This window comes from Poromitra crassiceps, assembly GCF_964638095.1.
Source record: "Poromitra crassiceps genome assembly, chromosome: 17".
In the NCBI taxonomy this organism is placed as follows: Eukaryota; Metazoa; Chordata; class Actinopteri; order Beryciformes; family Melamphaidae; genus Poromitra; species Poromitra crassiceps.
This window is the reverse complement of record NC_139635.1, coordinates 35,810,733-35,830,109: the sequence shown is the minus strand read 5'-3', so window position 1 is coordinate 35,830,109 and position 19,377 is coordinate 35,810,733. Positions and strand designations below refer to the sequence as shown.

Here is a 19,377-nt window from a genome sequence, read left to right as displayed (position 1 = left end):
CCTGGGATTTCCACGCACTACCAGCAGGGGTCGGCAACCTTTACTGCCAATCATTATCTTTTAAATGGGTCTGGAGCCGCACAACATATTTGAGCCTTATTGAAGGTAAGCCAGCCTATTAAGTCTAAATTAGCTTATCGACATTACTAATAGGTCTAAAATGAGCACGACTCACAGCAGGCGATTGAGTGTACTGGAGCTGAGTTGAACTGGTGATGTTCTTTAATCTTCTGAACTATCATGTTTTTTGAAGTCTGAGAATAGATGCTTTTAATGAAAGATTCTTTCGTGTATTCACCGTCCACGAATGGCTTTCCACGCCTTATTATCTCTTGAGCTGCCACTAAACTAGCATTATTACACACATTTTAGTTGACTGAGATGCAAATGAAACAATCTAAAATGTAAGAATCACTTTAGAACAAGAAGTAAAAAAAAATATTATTATTTATTTCCATCTAATTTTTTGTCAAGGCCCCATGGAGAGGGGCTAAAGAGCCCCTGCAGTGGAGGGGTGAGGGGTCCACGGACAATTAGCAAGGTTGAGGGAAAAAACGGTTAAATGCAATAATATAGCTTGTTTTCCTTTCACTTCCTGGTTTCCATCATCAGCCGGGACCTGATGGGAGCTGAACATCAGAGCTCTCACCAAGAAGGCACACCAGAGGATGTACTTTTTGCGGCGGCTGAGGAAGTTCAAGGTGCCAAAGGCAGCCATCAAAAAAAGTCTGATCCAAAGCACTCTTCCCAGAGGTAAAAAAAAAAGAAAAAAAAAGAAAAAAGAAACAAGAAAAGAAAAGAAAAGAAAAGAAAAAGCTTTAATTAAATGCTTAGTTAATGGCTGAACAAATTAAAGTAGCCACTAGCCAACATGTTTGGGCCTCACACGTCAGGGCAATAATGAAGCAGTTGACATCACACAACATAGACAGGTAGACAATTAAAATGATGACTAACAGCTAGGTGCCATCATGCAACTGTGCGCCATCGGCTCATACTACATCACTGATGACATCACAGTTACTCGAGTGACATCACTGATTACATCACAATTGCTCAAGTGACATCACTGATGACATCACTTCTGGTTGAGTGACATCACTTCCGTCACAAATCGTGACAGACACCGCTGAGTGCTCTCTCTCTCTCTATCCCCTCTTCTAGAGGTTAAAGGGACGTGATCTATACCGTAGCTATATAGCTGTGAAAGAGACAGTCACCATTGTGAGTATCCCTAAAGTGTTTCACAATAGTATCATCACAGTTACCAGTTTTAACAGCATATTTATGTTCATCCAAATGGTCCTGTAGTAGTCGTTTAGTGCATCCCACATAAAAAGCATCACATTTATTTATTTATTTATTTTATTCAACCTTTATTTAACCAGGTAAGTCATTAACTCATTCACCGCCAAAGACGTCTTTGACGTGTTATCAGGAATAGCCCTCCCCGCCAATGACGTGTTTGACGTGTTTTTGTTTTTATTAGTGCAGCGCGTAGTTCAAAGACTTCCCCAGCCTGTGACATGGTATCAGGTCCCTGCCTCAAAGACAAGCCGACAACACGTTATCAAACACATACCGCAGCTGTTGTTTTGAAATGGAAGAGGAGGAGAAAACGGAGAAACGCTGCCTGTTGCAGAGAGGAGAAACGCCATTGAAACGCCCCTCGGGGGGCTGCGCTGGTCGCCTTGCTGGGCGAACCTGGATTGAGTTGTTCGCGGTAGTCAAACCCGTGACGAACATGATCGATCCGGTTCCAGCGCCTGGTCCCAAAGCCAAGCCGACCCCGTTCCTGTGTCGCAGCATTCGTCCAAGCCCGAACGAGAGGAGGAAAACGATGCAGAGGCAGAGGAGGCTAGACGCTGATCTCAGACCAGTTTGGTGTTCCCCTCCTATGCTAATTTGCGGGGCGATCAATAGTGTTCCCTGGAAAGGAGGTGCGATCCAGCAGCAGCTGTGGACAGAACTCTCTCTCTCTGTGTGTGTGTGTGTGTGTGTGTGTGTGTCTGTCTGTCTGTCTGTCTGTCTGTCTGTCTGTCTGTCTGTCTGTCTGTCTGCACACTCACTCACACTGAGTAAACTGTATTGTTGAATGTAAAAAAAGCACTTCATGTATATATATATATATATATATTTTTTTTTTGTCATTTGTGTCATAACGAATAATATTTACATGTCTGATGTCAATACAGTTCAAAATAAAAGAATTGAGAGCGAGTTCTGCCTGAGATTGTGTCTTTTACAAAAATGGCCTTTTCTGCTGTTTCTCTTCTCAGAGTGACCTTTTTGGTGAAAACAGGGTGTACTGTATATAAATGGCTATAAGTAGAGTACAGAACATGCTAAAAGCTCACTTTTTTTTCCCTGGTGAACCCAGAGACGTACATCTTCATTTTGAGGTATTGCAAATCACTTTGGTGCTAATAGATAATTTACTGTGGGTCTTGAAAGATGACCAACAATTATGAAAATCTTTGGCCTGTGCTAAATATTGGCAGTCCTAAACTGGCCATGAATGAGTTAAGAACAAATTCTTATTTACAATGGCCACCTGGCAGAAGGCACAGCCTTTTGAGGGATAGGGGGTAGGGGATAAAATGAATACAAAGTTACTTAGAAGAAATTAAAACACATGAAGACTGATATCTGCCAGTACCATAACCTCTCATCACAGGGACAGTTTCTACCCAACTGCCATCCGCCGAGACCCGAAAGCCCCCACAAATAATGACTTTATCACCCATCCCCACCACACCCCCTGATGCACCCTGAGCAAAGGCCCAACGGACATTATACTCCCCCCATCATATGTCAGTTTAAAGGACTTTATATTTTGCACCTTATAATTTGTGATTGGTTTCTGTATTGCTTTGTCTTCTACTGTTGATGTGCGCTGCATACTTGCACAAAATTACTCGTTTGTAATCTGATGACTTACTCTGGCTATTACCCCGATTTTGTTTTTTTGACGGTGGGATGTGCATCTAACCCTTTTACATCTCTTATATAAGTATTGGACGTGTACAACGTGTACAACCCATTCCACCGACCCACTAAGTGGCGACAGTGCTTTCCTGACTAGAGGAAGGCAAGCAAAAAGCAGTGTGCAGAAGCCATTCTCATGAAAATGGATTGGCGAAAACGCTTTCGTTTTCGCGCTGATTGCTGGCGGTGCGGGTTTGCAAATTTGCATAATAGATTACGGGTGGAACACACTTTGAAACACGCAGCATAAATATGACCAGAATCGCAAAAGCTTCATCAAAGCTCTCAACCAAAACTCCAAGAAGCGAGCGAGTCCATCCAGACTTCCTCAAAGAGCGGCCGCGCAGACAGGCACAGGCAGCAGCAGCAAAGCAGTGAGACTGGTGACAAGCTTGTGACACGGCCGCTGCAGCCAAGAAGAACGCCCACGGAGGGAGGAGTTGGAAGCAGAGGGGGGTTTCCTGCTGTTATGGAGGAAATTACTGTTCAAAACTATTGTTTAGATGTCTGACGTCTTACTGATGCCAAAAATGAATGGTTAAAGTGACTGTTCTATCGAATTTCACAAAAAGCCGTTTATCTCAAAATAATTTTTCTGACGCTGAAACCATGCTGTATTCAACTGCTAATGCTTACATAACTACTAACTCTACAAACTAACTCTTTTAGACAGAGAAAGCACACATTCTATTAGTTCTTTTGAGATATTGTGTGTTCACAAAATCTTAGCAGAAAAGAATCCTCGGGTCTTGAAAGATGAGCCAGAATCCTCAAAAAAACCCTCTGGCAGAACCTACCTGCAGTAAAAAAAAAATGGCTGGCAGTGAATGTGTTAAAGTGAATCTTGAATCTTAAATTCTGTGTACACAAGATTCAGCAAATACATTTGACTATGTTCAGACATGCAGGGCAAAATTTTACTTTTACTTTTGTATGCTTTGTGGTCTGTGTTAAATTGAGAATGAGATTAATTTGTTATGATGATGCAAGGGAGACACTCTTCAGTAAAGTGTCCTCTATTTATGTTAATTTTTTTGAGTTGGATGATTATGAAAAACCTGAGTTGTGTTTTAAGAAAGGATCCTTCTTTATAGGGAATTGTATCTGCCAGGCCTGGGAGCAAAGGCAGAACGTTCTGCTTAGAAAGTGATGTAATGATCTGTTTTGTTGTTTCAGGAGTATGTTGTATTGTGATTTAGTTGTACCACTATAGCGCTGGCTTATGTTGCATTTTATATTTAGTATTTCATGTGTCTTGTAAGCCCATGTGGGCTGGGCCACATGAGTGCATGACACAATGAATAAAACAAATCAATCAAAATCAATTTATTACTGCAAGGACTCATTTGACTTCCTACTCAACTGACCCTGGACTGCAAATATCTGGGAAAAAATGAAACATGAAATCTACACCTGTCACACTCTTCAGCACTTCTATCGGTCAAAGAGGGCACCTTAGTTACTTCAAACAATGCAATCTTATATTGAAGTCAATTTCAATCTGTCAATCAGAGTTAAACAGCCAATGGCGTAGAAGAAAATATGAGGCGGCACCAGCACACCAGTCACCCCTTGGCTCCTGTGTGCGAAAACACCTTGCTGATTAGAGAGTTCCACTTTCATCTGTCAAATAAAGCCCAAAAAAAGTTGACAGTACGCCCGACGAATCCCACTCTGTTGGCAGGGTTGATCCCACTCTGTTGGCAGGGTTGATCCTGCTCTGTTGGCAGGGTTGATCCCACTATGTTGATAGGGTTGGTGAGCTTCTTGGCAACCTCCCATGGAAAGATCTCACGGCCGAAGTGGCCATAAGCTGCTGTACTCTGGTATATGGGCTTCTTCAGGTCAAGCTCCCTGACGATGACTCCTGGACGGAGGTCAAAGTTCTTCTTCACAATGTCCAGCAGCTCCCTCTCACTCTTCTGGGACGTCCCATAGTGGAAGATGGAGATAGAGAGGGGATGGGCAACTCCAATGGCGTATGATACCTGGACCAGAACCCGCTTGCAGAGCCCAGCTTTCACCAGAGACTTGGCCACCCAGCGGGCAGCATAGGCAGCGGAGCGGTCTACCTTTGTGTAGTCCTTCCCAGAAAATGCTCCCCCACCATGGGCCCCCCACCCCCCGTAAGTGTCGACAATAATCTTACGACCCGTCAGACCCGCATCACCCTGCGGTCCTCCAATGACAAAGCGGCCGCTGGGCTGCAGGTGGTATATGGTGTCTTCATCCAGGTAGTGACTGGGAACCACAGCTTTCACCACTTGCTCCTTCAGACAATCGCGCATCTCGTCCAAACAAACAACCTCATCGTGCTGCACAGAGACCACAATAGTGTGCACACGCAACGGGAGCACGACGCCACGATCCTGTTTGTACTGAACGGTCACCTGAGTTTTGGAGTCTGGTCGCAGCCATGGCAGCGTTCCGTTATGCCGCAATTCGGCCATCTTTCGATTGAGGTTGTGAGCCAGGACAAGGGTGAGTGGCATACACTCCTCAGTCTCATCAGTGGCATATCCAAACATCAGACCCTGGTCTCCAGCCCCAACGTCCTCCTCCTTGCGGTCCAGGTGAACACAGTGAGCAATTTCAGGGGACTGTTGCTCCAAGGCCACCAGCACATTGCAGGTCTTATAGTCGAAGCCTTTGGAGGAGTCGTCATAGCCGATGTGCTTGATTGTGTCCCTCACAATCTTCTGATAGTCGACGTTGGCCCTGGAGGTGATCTCCCCTGCCAGCAGGATCATCCCCGTCTTAGCAACAGTCTCACATGCTACTTTGGCATCAGGGTCCTGCTTGAGGTGGGCATCCAGCACAGCATCACTGATCTGGTCACACATCTTATCTGGATGTCCCTCTCCGACAGATTCAGAAGTAAAGAGGAAACAGTCTTCCTCAATGAGCGAGTCATGAAAGCCGTTCATCTTAACGAATAAAACCGCTGGAGTCTTCAGACCTAAATACCCAATTAAAAATGTGGCTCTGTTAGGTAACCCACAGGGGTGCTCTGTACACTTCCTGAAAGATTCAGCCCGACCGCATGTAAAATGGCACAACTGTGGGCGAATTCTGCTCACACACAGACACTTTGCATTCTTCTTAGTTAAAATTGGCTAAGTGGGTTGTGGTGGTGGTGTGTGTCTTTCACGATTGTGATGTCATCAGTGATGTCACTTCAGCAATTGTGATGTCATCAATGATGTCACTTGAGCAATTGTGATGTCATCAGTGATGTCACTCAAGCAGTTGCGATGTCATCAGTGATGTAGTATGAGCCGATGGCACAGTTGCACGATGGTGCCTAGGTGGGTGGGCGGGGTCTGTCTGCTTGTCTGTCAGTAACGATCAAATTGGCTAGGTGGGTGGCGGTGGTGTCTGTGACGTCATTAGTGATGTCATCAGTTATGTCACTCGAACAACTGTGATGTAATCAGTGATTCAGAGTGCTCAGAACCGGTGTTGGCAGATCTTGTGAGAAAAACAAGCAACCAGGTCTTCAAGCTATGTTATGCGCTCCCCCCTTATGTTTCTCACTCCTAACATTATTTTCTCTCTGCTCCACTTAGTTGTCATGCCTCTGGTTGCTAAGGCCTGGTTGCTAAGCTGATCCCACTCTGCTGCTCATGCCTGGCTCAGCTGATCCTCCTCTCCATTCCAGTGGCATTGCTTATGCCTGGACTCAGCTGATCCTCATCTGTTAATCATAGAGCTCATTCATAAATAGTGGCAGCTTCAGTCATTCTCTCTCCCTCTCTCAGCTCAACACCTCTACATGCTGGTGGCAGCAGCATGTACCTGGTTTGTTTTGGTACTTTGATTTACTCTCTTTGATTTATCCTTTCTTTACTTTGGGAAAGGTGGGTATGGTGGTTTAGTTTTCGTGGCTTTGTTTCTACAGTTTAGTTTGTTATGTTTTGTAGTTTAGGGTGGTGCCTGGTCCGCCGGCTGTGTGTCGGCCAGTGTGTGCCCGCTCTTTTGGCCCTAGCCCGGCACTAGGGTCGGGCAGGGCCTCGGTCCCCCTCGGGCTCGGGCCAGAAGGAGGATCTATTCTGATCTGAAGAACACGGCTGCTCAGAGTGGAGGTGACCAATCCAAAGGCCGGGAGATCAGCCAGTGGCTGAACAGAGCCAAAAGAAGCCACTGGGCTGTTAGCGAGGGCAACGTTGATCCCAGCAGCCTGCATCAAATGTGTGAGATAGTCGGAGAGGACGTTTAGACCGCTGGCCAAACCTCCTGCCAAAACATCCAGAACCTGAGAGAAAGCGGCCCTCCCTGCCCTGCATGGCCAGGTCGGCTAGGGCAGACTGGACCTCCTGGATCATCCCGGAGGAGGGCCTCTCGAACACTTTCTCTGCCGAAACACAGCAGCAAGGTGGCCAGTATGCACAGCAAACTGGTGCTGCTGTCTTTTGAATGGGCAAACGTGCTAACACTGTCAGATACCGCGACTACCGCCAAAACACACTTACTGTAGGTATGAGGTAGAAAGTAGAAACTGCTCATTCTATAAATCACAGATGAGAATCACTGATGATGTTCATAAATCCAATCTGACCCTCTGCACGAAAATGAGAGCGCGAGTGGAGAAAGAAGCAGAACGTGCTCTTTCTGAGTGAATTAACGAACGGGTCAAGTAACTCAGAGGAAAAATCAGTCAGTCCTCCCCACGCTGTTTGATTGACAGGCGATCGATCTCTGGGAAGCACAGGGCAGAGACAACACAACAATGAGCACCTAGAGCCAAAGATCTCAGTAAAGTGTCAACTCAGGTCTGAAATTGACAACAGAAAGACTGCTATCGAATGGCATTTTGCTATGAATTCCACCGCCATGTTGGCATTCTGGCGCTCTGCTGCTCCGGCCACACAGACGGAGTGCTCAGAGTATGCTGAGAGTGTCGCGCTCTGAATAACCAAACGCTGTATTCCAACAGCGCTCAGAATTTACGAACGGTCCAGTTTGTGCGCCGGAGTGCTACGAACACACCCAATGACCACCGTTGAACTCATGTGAACTGATGTCATACCCACTGATGATATCATAGACATTGTGACATCCTCAGTGACGTCATACCCACTGATGATGTCATAGACATTGTGATATCATAGTGACGTCATAGAATCATGTCATAGACACCAGTGATGTCATAGATTGGAATTGTGATGGCATCATTGATGTCATAAATCACTGATGTTGCCATGATGTCGTAAACATCATCAGCACCATTGATGTCATAAATCCTGCCGTGCTGAGGTTATAAAATGGACAACTCTTGCTCACAGTCCAACCAATGAAGCCTGAACCTGCGACAACACAAGAAATTGGCTTGAGGAAGCAGCAGAATGACACAAACAGCATCTGTAAAGAAGGTGGTCATGCGTTTGAATCCGTCACATCCAAGGTGAGGCCAGTGGAGTGGGAGGCAACGGAGGGGGCGTGGCCTGAGATGGCATGGCCTGCAGCGGGCGGGGCCAGGCCGGTGCAGATCGTGGTGGCGGGTGAGGAGGAGCACTCGTTCGTGCTCCAGGACGCGGCGCTGGAGCGGCTGCTGCTGCAGGAGGACGTACGGGACCTCAGCGTGGTCGTGGTCTGCGTCGCCGGAGCCTTCCGCAAGGGCAAGTCCTTCTTGCTGGACTTCATGCTGCGCTACATGTACAGCCAGGTCAACAAACACAGCCAGGACAGCCAGTGTGGGCAGTGGCTGGGCGGGCAGGATGAGCCTCTGACCGGCTTCACCTGGCGGGGCGGCTGTGAGCGCCAAACCACCGGCATCCTGGCCTGGAGCGAGGTGTTTGTGGTGCAGAAGCCTCACGGCAACAAGGTTGCAGTTCTACTGATGGACACACAGGGGGCGTTCGACGACCAGTCCACCATCAAAGACTGTGCCACGCTGTTCGCTCTGAGCACCATGACCAGTTCCGTGCAGGTCTACAACCTGTCTCAGAACATCCAGGAAGATGACCTGCAGTACCTCCAGCTCTTCACAGAGTACGGCAGACTGGCCATGGAGGAGGTCTATGAGAAGCCCTTTCAGACCCTGATGTTCCTGATCAGAGACTGGAGCTATCCGTATGAACATGCGTATGGTCTGGAGGGGGGGAAGAGGTTCCTGGAGAAACGACTACAAGTGAATCAGAACCAGCACGAAGAGCTGCAGAACGTGAGGGAGCACATCCACTCCTGCTTCTCCAACCTCAGTTGTTTCCTGCTGCCACACCCCGGCCTCAAGGTCACCACTAACCCACACTTCGATGGCCGCCTCCGAGATATTGACGAGGAGTTCAAGGAGCAGCTGGTGAGCCTGCTACTGACGCTCCTGTCTCCAGATAACCTGGTGGAGAAAGAGATCGGAGGAGCCAAAGTGACCTGCAGAGATCTGCTGCACTACTTCAAGTCCTACATGAAGATCTACCAGGGAGAGGAGCTTCCTCACCCCAAGTCCATGATACAGGCGACGGCTGAAGCCAATAACCTTGCGGCTGTAGCTGGAGGCAAAGATGGCTACAGCAAGAGCATGGAGCAGCTGTGCGGTGGAGACAAGCCCTACATGTCGCCGGCGGAGCTGGGGCGGCATCACAGTGAACTGCTGCAGACCACCCTGCGACAGTTCCGCTCTGTCAAGAAAATGGGCGGCGAGGAGTTCTGCTGGGGCTACCAGGAGCAACTGGAGACGGAGCTGGCTGAGGCGTATGCCAACTTCACCAAACACAATGACAGCAAGAACATCGTCCACGTCGTGCGCACACCCGGCACGCTGTTCACCCTGATGTTTGTCATGAATGCCACCTCCATGGTCACCGGCTTACTGGGTGCCGGCTCGGTGGCGGTGCTCTGTAACTTGGTGATGGGCGTGATGCTGGCAGCGCTCTGCATGTGGGCCTACGCCAAATACTCTGGAGAGTTCCGCGAGTTAAGCAGAATCATCGACCAGGTGGCAGAAACCATCTGGGAACAGGTCTTGTCCAAACTCCCGTTGGGAAGCCTCATCCCGGCCCAGATCACCTCCAACAAGGTCAAGAAAAACAACTAGCGCCATGCCCCGCCCCCCTGGGTTCCATCTCAATCCCCGCTGCCTTCGGAAATGACATTTCCAGGATGGAGGAGATGTATAAGCTGTTCTCTCCTCCGGCTCACCTGTAGACCCGGAGGATTTCCCCCACTTTTTTTGCCATATTTGTGTGTGTCAGTGGGCGAGGTTAAGGTATTGATTGGTGGGCGGGGCCATCATTGTATAATGGAGTTTTATCCCAGGTGCATTTACCTGTCGAATGATGACTTGACTCTAAGGATTCCCATTTATGTGAATGAAGAGCAAGACCACCACCTCCACACCACTTCCACTACTCTTCATTTGTCTGTCTGTCTGTCTGTCTGTCTGTCTAGAAACTGTCAGCCTGGTCTTCACAGACAGGAGACTAAACACCGCTCTCTTCAGCAGCCTGTAGATAAGACCGGCGTGACGTTTCAGACAGGCCACTCCCACAAAGCGCGAAACCTACAATTTTTTTTAGGTTAAAGTTTTCTAATAATCAATGTTAAATGTATCATGGTGTTAATCGCCCTAAAGACTTTTCAGAGCTGTCTGACAACTGCATGGTCATTACAACAAAGTCACAGAATTCTAAAAGCGTTGAACAGCTATGTGGGTTCTACAGCACCTATTCAATTTTAGCCTGAGCCAGGAGAGGGTTCCGGTGCTGTGGAAGGGATCGTGCCTGGTTCCGGTTCCTAAGAAGCCTTCTCCATCTGCCCTCAATGACTATAGACCAGCTGCCTTAACATCGCACACCATGAAAGTCCTGGAGAAACTGTTGGCACATCTCAGACCTCAGGTGAGCTCCTTTCTGGACCCACTGCAGTTCGCTTACCGCCCCAAGGTTGGAGTCGATGATGCCATCATCTACCTGCTTCAGCGAGCCCACTCTCACCTTAACAGCAGGCAGCACTGTGAGGATCATGTTCTTTGATTTCTCTGGTGCCTTTAACAACATCCAGCCTGCAATGCTGAATGAAAATGTCCAAAGGATGCAGGTAGATGCCTCCACTACCTCCTGGATTATTGACTACCTGATGGACAGACCACAGTTTGTGTGACTAAGGGGATGTGTGTTCGATCAGGTGGTCAGTAGCATAGGAGCACTGCAGGGGACTATTTTCACCTTTCATCTTGACCCTATACACCTCAGACTTCTAATACCTCCAATAGACTCAGTGTCCTGTCATCTGCAGAAATGTTCAGATGACTCTGCAGTTGTGGTGTGTGTCAGTGGTGGAGAGGAGATGGATGGAGTTCACCTACCTCATTGTGTGTGTATTTGTATTTGATTTGATCTGATTTATTTATGGATATAGAGCACAACAAAATCCAAGGGATGACATGTAAAAGTGTGAACACTTATTTCCAACATGGTCTCTGGTCTTCTAAAAACAGGACATACAGTAACACATATAAACAATATAAAACAATCAAGAATAAAACGAAAAAGAGAGACAAACCAACACAAGTTCAAAAACCACTCAAAGAAAGGTTTTGCACATTACTCTATCTTACTCAGCATTGTAAGTTATGTTGTGTTCTATGTTTGATGCAAACTGCTGCTATCTATCTATCTATCTAACTATCTATCTATCTAACTATCTATCTATCTATCTATCTATCTAACAAACTGTTTAGCTAGCTAGAAGCTTTTTGTTTTTAGTCAAGTCTGTTAGTCTGCACCTTTACTTCTGTCATCCGAAAGTCTGTTAGTCTGTACCTTTACTTCTGTCATCCTAAAGTATGTTAGTCTGTACCTTTACTTCTGTCTACTGATTAGACTTAGGGTTAGGTTAGGGTTAGGGTAAGGTTAAGCATGTAGTTGTGATGGTTAAATCGGGTTTAGGGGCTAGGGAATGCATTAGGTCAATGAATGCCCTCACTAAGTTAGCTGTACGTGTGTGTGTGTGTGTGTGTGTGTGTGTGTGTGTGTGTGTGTGTGTGTGTGTGTGTGTGTGTGTGTGTGTGTGGGTGTGGGTGTGTGTGGGTGTGTGTGTGTGTGTGTGTGTGTGTGTGTGTGTGTGTGTGTGTGTGTGTGTGTGTGTGTGTGTGTGTGTGTGTGTGCTCCAATGTACGTGTGCATGTACGTACCCATCATAAAGATGACCTTTGGTTTCTTCTGTTCTGTACAATAACCTGTCAACAAAGATAGGTCATAGCTTAACACATGGTGTGTGCCGTCCAATACACACACACACACACACACACACACACACACACACACACACACACACAAAGAAACAAACACAAACACATGCTCACACATACACACACACACACACACACACACACAAAGAAACAAACACAAACACATGCTCACACATACACACACACACACACACACACACACACACACACACACACACACACGTACAAATAATGCAGTCGTCCCATCTTTCTACTTGTTAAATAGACTTTAGCAAACTTTTCAAGTTCATACATGTGTTGCCTGGTGCATCTGTAACCAGTGTTCGAATTGGGGGGGAGCTAAGGGGAGCTGAGCTCCCCTAAGAAGGACATTGGCTCCCCTGAAAGACTGCTTTGTGAAATGTAGGGGGAGCTCTAAAATATTGGCTGTTTCTTTCTCACCAACTCCGTAAGACAGGCCTATGATGTGTTTTTTGCGATTTCCGAACAAGAAAAAGGATAATCTTTTCCGCGTTGCTCTCCGAGACACAGCTGCTGCACTGCCAGCCAAGACGAGAGGAGTAGGACTGAGAGAAGAGAGGGGAGGGGCTGGGGGCGTGCCTGAGAGCACCCACCACACACAGCACAGGGAACAGGGAACCGGCGGAGGAGCAGGCAGATAGACTAGACATGCAACTGAGCAGAGCACACGTTAAGAATGGCTGGAAGAACGAAGCGATCAGATTCTAAAGTGTGGTTGTACTTCACTCGAGTCGATGGTGACAATTCACGTTGTCACAAGTGCAATAAAACCTTCGCTAGTAAAAGGTGGAAACACGAGCAATTTGTCTAAACACTTAGCCAAAGTGCATCACATTCAAACGGAGAAATGCACAGTTTTTTTTCTCTCTAGCTGTTTTGTTCTCTTTCTACTAAAAACAGCAAATATTGCCAATAGCCTATAATAAGATGTCAATGGATATGTCATGCACATAATTGTAATTGACATTGTTATGGAATGTCTGTTGTTTTTAACATTTCAGTTCTAGTTAGGCTACAAGTTACCTAATATATTGGCCTACTGAAAAAGCTTTATTTTTGACTCAGGGTATTTATTTTAGAAACATTATTCTAGAAATATTTTTAGTTAATTAATATTTAATTTTACAGCATATTGATTGTATAGGTTATACAGGATTCTTGAAGGGGTGTTTTGAGCAGAAAAAACGTTGCCTGTGTGTCCCCTTGCTGCTTTTCTTTACTCTGATTAATAAATGAGTTCGATCATCCAATACGGCTAGAATGTTTTTCACATGGTCTTTAACCCAGCAAGCACCGTTCTAAAAGAGGAGCAAATGATACATTTGTTGAGACCCGTTATGTTGCCAAATTGCGTCAATTAATTTGCTTCAAAGTGAAAATTTCGAGGGGGCCCCGTACCCCCCCCCCGTCCAACCCCTCAAAAATTTGGGCTCCCCCAGGACCCATGGTCCAATTCGAACCCTGTCTGTAACACACTGGGATACGCCTGGTGCATCTGTAACACACTGCCTGGTGCATCTGGTGGGGGGGGGGGGGGGGGGGGGGCACTGCAGAGCGGGTGGGGAGTGACGTGTGCACTTGGATGGGGAATCCTCCTTATTTTGGGGGTCGGCAAAACTCCGATGGTGAAATAAGTTCGCTTGTCACACAATAAATCACACTTGTTTGACTTAAGAGGGCATGTATGTTGTATCCTTCACATTCCCTAACCAGTCTTTGAACTGAAATCTTTGAAGACGTTGGGATCCCTGTCTGAGAGAAATCGCCTGGCTGGTTCGATGTTTATCCGTTCACCTGCGTCGCGTTGAAGCACTTTTTAGAGACTGGCTTCGTTTGATGTGTCCAGGAGCTTGCCTTCGCTGTCAGCAACGTAAGCAAAATACTTCCACATTTCGCTTCATGCATTTGCTTTCTCTACATACAAGCGTTGGGCGGCTGTGTTTACGCTGGCTTGACGCTGCCTGGATACTACTCTGCACTGCAGCCCACATGACTGCAGCGCATGCCTGCTCGCATCGCATTTCCTTGTCGAACTCCGACGTTAAACGTTTGCTCGTCACAAAATAACACTCGTTTTGGGAATGTAGCCTAATGATGTTATCTATCACATCCGCTAACCTGTTGCTCGTTGAACAAGTCGGCATTTATCAGCTCAGCTGCTATTGTTTCATGTTAATTTTGGATGATTTAACATGGGCTGTAAGGTCATTTAACTGTTGCACGCTGCGCTGTGCAGCAGGCACGGGGAGGAGGACGTAGGGCAGAGGAGACGAGAAGATCATTTCGCCAGTTTGCTTTGATGTGCGCGAATGATTAGATGATGCACGCTGGAAGTGAACGTTAAGCAACGTGTGTACACCTCGCCCATGAGAGAAGGACCGGCAAATGACTTGACACGTTTCACACTTGAGTCGCTCTGCCAGCATACCGGCCCTGTCACTACCGAGGAGCTAGTAAAAGATCAGCGATCGCGGGGGTGCGCTTGTGCCGGAAAACAATTTTCACACATGAAAGGCATAGACCACTTTCCGGTCATTTCCCGGTATAAAGCGCATGTGTGAAAACGGCTTAGGATACGCCTGGTGCATCTGTAACACACTGGGATACGCTCAGTCATTATAAAGTAACATCCCCTTTCATTGAGTGCTCCAGGCCGCCTGCTCCTCTGTCCTCTGCCTGCTGCAGAGGCCTGTCGCCGGGCAGATAAGATCAACATCAGTCAGGTGTAACGCGAGACGGTGAAACAACACCCCCCCCCCCCCACACACACACACACACACATAACCCTACACAATCAATACTGCTGATGCATAGCGAGACTCAGACGTCTGTCTGGGGAATGACAGTGAGCTGACACGCGTGGCATTTACTGAGAGGGAACAACACCCAGCGCATGTTATGACGTGTGGAACGCAGTCGACCATTGTGGCAGAGGGGCGGAATTTGTGACAAATCAATTGAGATTGCAGGAAGTCATCATTTCTGTGCACACACTCGTGCACGCACGCACACGCACACGCACACGCACACACACGCACACGCACACACACGCACACACACACACACACACACACACTCATAGGCATGCAAGAAATCAATAGTTTCAAGCACTCACTTTCTGCAGTTCCTTCAGCATACCCAATTTCTTCTGCTTCTTCAGCCTGGAGAGAGAGAGAGATTGAAAGAGAGAGAGAGGGAGAGATTGAAAGAGAGAGAGAGAGAGAGATTGAGAGAGAGAGAGAGATGAACACAATTGTGAGCAGAGTGACAGACAGAGAAAAAGAGACAGAGATTACGGAGAGAGTGTTAGAGTGTTTGAGGAAGATTGGGGGAGAGAGAGAGAGAGAGAGAGAGAGAATAATATCACAGTCTCCCCAGAGCAAACCCAGGGATGGAGGAGGAGGACGGTGTGTGTGTGTGTGTGTGTGTGTGTGTGTGTGTGTTGGGGGGGGGACATCATTCACAGAAAAAAGGATGAATGAGAGAGAGAGAGAGAGAGAGAGAGAGAGAGAGAGAGTTCTCCTATGTCGCGTGCATGGTCGCGTCTTGCATACAAAGATCATATATACGGAGGTTGAACACTCCAACTTACTTCACTGACAGCTAGATCCACATTTTTCTTCTCGCCTATACTCAATGGCTTCCTTGTTTTGCTCGGGAGTACAAAAAAACTTTAACTGCCGATTTTTTACATTTGTTGTCTGCACAGCCCCCCACACAACAGCTTTTAGCTATGTTTAATTGAAGGAAAATGACACTGGTGTATGGAAGTGAACGGAGAGCCCGTGATGGGCATGGCCTATTTCATGGCGTGTCTCCATAGAGAGACAACACGTGGTTTCTGAACAATGCATGGTTTCTGAATGATTGAATTGAATTGAATTGAATTTTTTATTTGTCTCGAACAGAAATTAAAAGAAAAAAAACACATTCATTTACAAAACAACATATTATATGTCCGAGAAGGGACAGAAAGAAGCCATGCTTATCTAGTCCTGCCCCTCCTTACTACTTCATTAAATAAGGTTTAAATAATAATAGCTGCTTTACAATACAAAACAGATAGCCTACCATAGGCAATCCAACTTAATGCTACGAAATGTGAAATAAAATATACAAAGTAAGTGCAATACTCATTTTTCAAGCTGTGATGACGCGCTCCGCAGTGTCTCTATAGCTACACGAGTCATGTGACTATCAAGAATTTGGACTTCCATTGGTGCCACTCTCTCTTTAAATCTGGTTTTATCTAGAGGCAGAAAACAAACACAGCAAATTTACAGCATGAGCCGCAGATAGAAGATCAAAGACAAACGGCGTCCCTTGACATCTACTTCCTGCTCTTGGCTACTTCCTGCTTTTGGCTGTCATGTTGCTCTGATACGGTGATTTAGACCTGTGGATATTAGCAGAGGGGCCATGGAGACCCGGGTTCAATTCCCTGTAGCGGTACTCCTGCCTTTGTCAGACGTTCCTCCAGACACAATTGGCCGTGTCTGCAGGGGAAAGCCAGTGGAGTTTGAGTCCTGGTCGCTGCACTAGCGCCTCCTCTGGTCAGCCGGGGCGTCTGTTCAGGGGGCGGGGGACTAGGGGGAATCGCATGATCCTCCCACACGTTACGGCCTGACGGTGAATCTCCTCGATGTCAGGTGAAAAGAAGCAGCTGGCGACTGCACATGTGTCGGAGGAACCATGCTAGTCTACAACTCTCCCCAGATCAGCAGAGGGGGTGAAGCAACAGCTGGGACAGCAGGGCGAATTGGCCAAGTACCATTGGGGAGGAAATGGGAGAAAAGGCAGAGGGGCCAATGTGCAGTGCAGGCTGCAGTTACACAGGAGGAAAAGTCAAGCTGCAGAATCAAGTCAAGCACAGCTCCAATCAGTGTGAAAACTTAATGCAGGCAGTGTGGGGGAGGGCTGCCACTGACAGGGGGCGCCAACGTCTGGCATGTGGGCACGCCAACCGGTCCGATGAGTCAGAGAGGGAGAGAGAGAGAGAGAGAGAGAGAGAGAATCACAGAAGGAGGTATGCACAGACAAATGTCAGAACACATGCACAGCAAGCATTGCTCACACATGATGGTGGCAAGAAATGTACGTAAACACACACACACACACACACACACACACACACACACACACACACACACACACACACTGACACCTCTCATGTTCTCCACAGTGAACAGTTTGCATCATAAATATATCATATTGTTGTTATTGTGTGAAAAACTTGTGACTCACTGCTTAAACTTAAAACTGGTGGCGCCATTCAAAAAAGAAAAAAGTCTGTTTTCCTCGCTTTTGTGAAAAGTTGACATTTTGGAGTTACAGTACGAGGTTTTCACCCGACATCGGTAATGTGCGTTACGCACAGCAACACGTGTGCAACACGTGTGCAACATACATGCCGATACGCAAACACCCCGAAATAATCGACGCAGTGTCTCTAGCTCTAGCATGACGAGTCACCAGCTTTGAACTCATCTCCCTCGGCTCATTGCGTTCAAACATGGGGACTTAACTGTCAGTCTGTCAGAATGAGTCTGGAGTGGCTCTGGAGGCCCGACGCGCACGTGGCGTTACGCAGGATGCCAGTTCTGATGCCATCCTGGTCGGGTCGGGTCGACCACTGTGTTACATTTCTGTGTTTACAAAACCTGTGATTGACAGAGCTTCTGTGTGGGCTTCATACAGTACACACAACTCAAAAACCAAAGGAAAAATCCACCCTCAGATACGACAGCATTATGTCATCAGTCTGTGTTGTTCGGTGCATTTTTTGTGTGATTTGGGCTACTTTGTGATTTGGGCTACTTTTTTGGTCAACCCACTTTCCCTTAAACTGCCTCATCTACTCCTACTTCAAGTACTTCCTACATTTCACAAAATGCCTTTCAACATACAACCCCCAAAGAACGGGTCTCAACTGGTTCCATGCAGCTGTGGGTTTATACAATGTACTGTAGGTGGAGAGAGTGATACTGTTGTTCGTGCTAAGTCCAGTAATGGCGGGGACACACCAGAAGCATCTCTGATGCGGAAGCGTCGCGTCGCGGAGACAGTTTCAGTTTGGCGTCCTTGTTAACAGTTTAGACCGATCACACCGGCCGCGGCGCATCGCGTCAGTCTCACCTCCTGCAGCGAGAGTTTCCGCGTCTGGTCTACTTTTGACACGAGCGGCCGCGTGCAGCCAGGCATGAAGTCAGTACAAGTTGTGACCGGCGCGGAGCAAAACACAGCGCTTCTGGTGTGAGTGGTCAGGCTCCTGCTCGACACTTCCGTGACGCGCTGCGATGGAGACGTTTCTGGTGAAATTTGGTTTCTCTCCTCTTCTACTGTACGATGCATTTCTCCACGTATGATTGTTGAACATCGGTGAACATCGGTGCAAAAAGAGCGTTGTAAAAAGAAGCCTTCGCTCTTAGTCCTACCTGCTCTACCTGCCTTCTTCTGCTCTTCCACTGGGCAAGTAGCGGGCTGAGGAGAGGTTGTCGAGGTTCCAAGGGAGCTGAGGCGACACCAAAAGGTGACGCGAAAACACTGCAGACTACTGATTGGTCAAAGAGAATCATCTTGTGCACACATGCTAACGGTAGCTACCAGGTTAGCTTACCCTCTTGTGTGTAAGATTTCCCAAACTCGTCTGTCCCCCCCCCCCCCCCCCCCCCCCAGCAGTCTACGGTCTTGCTGCCTTCAGTCTCTTTTGAAATAAAATGTGGCTCCTTGCTGAGACTATAAAGGTTTTTACACACCAAGGATGGAACAAAAATATTTAACCTAACCGTATCGCACTGGCCGCTCCGGGAACAGTACTCACCTCCGCCTTGCCAAGCCGACTGTGTGATGTCGGTGTCTTTCTCTGGCTGTGTACATTTGCCGAGCTGAGCATTTGGCGAGCTTAGTGCCCGCTGGCTCAAAATGTGTATCAGGAGTGGGATAATGGAGTTCATCTAGTGTTTTCATAGCAATGTACCTGGTGTTGCCGGGGTTAAATAGGCACAAAGCAATACTACATTAATGTTTGTTAATGTTTTAGAGACAGCTGCTAGTTTTCTGCTATTGAACTTGACAGATGTGCTGGAAAGAGCTATATTTGCAGTGTTAAAGTGCTTTAGGGTGGATTCTTCACTTAAGAGGAAAGGAAAGACAGGAAGACTAAGCGGCACGCTGGGACAACT

General features: G+C 47.2%; 1 protein-coding gene and 2 pseudogenes across 3 annotated transcripts in view; 1 reads left to right on the top strand and 2 right to left on the bottom strand.

Annotated features, from left to right (window-relative positions):
* ak5 (adenylate kinase 5) overlaps nucleotides 1–19,377 on the bottom strand; it is a 117,209-nt gene that overhangs the window by 33,433 nt on the left and 64,399 nt on the right. Inside the window, exons 9-10 of the mRNA XM_083653765.1 lie at nucleotides 15,312–15,357; nucleotides 12,119–12,163 (exon numbers count right to left, since the gene is read on the bottom strand). Of these exons, the coding sequence (XP_083509891.1) occupies nucleotides 12,119–12,163; nucleotides 15,312–15,357 (91 nt within the window). The remainder of the gene's footprint in view (nucleotides 1–12,118; nucleotides 12,164–15,311; nucleotides 15,358–19,377) is intronic.
* On the bottom strand, nucleotides 4,608–5,915 carry LOC310791984 (S-adenosylmethionine synthase pseudogene; annotated as a pseudogene). Its single transcript has one exon. The product of its transcript is annotated as an S-adenosylmethionine synthase pseudogene (transcript).
* Nucleotides 8,282–10,021, top strand: LOC310791982 (atlastin-2 pseudogene; annotated as a pseudogene). Its single transcript has one exon. The product of its transcript is annotated as an atlastin-2 pseudogene (transcript).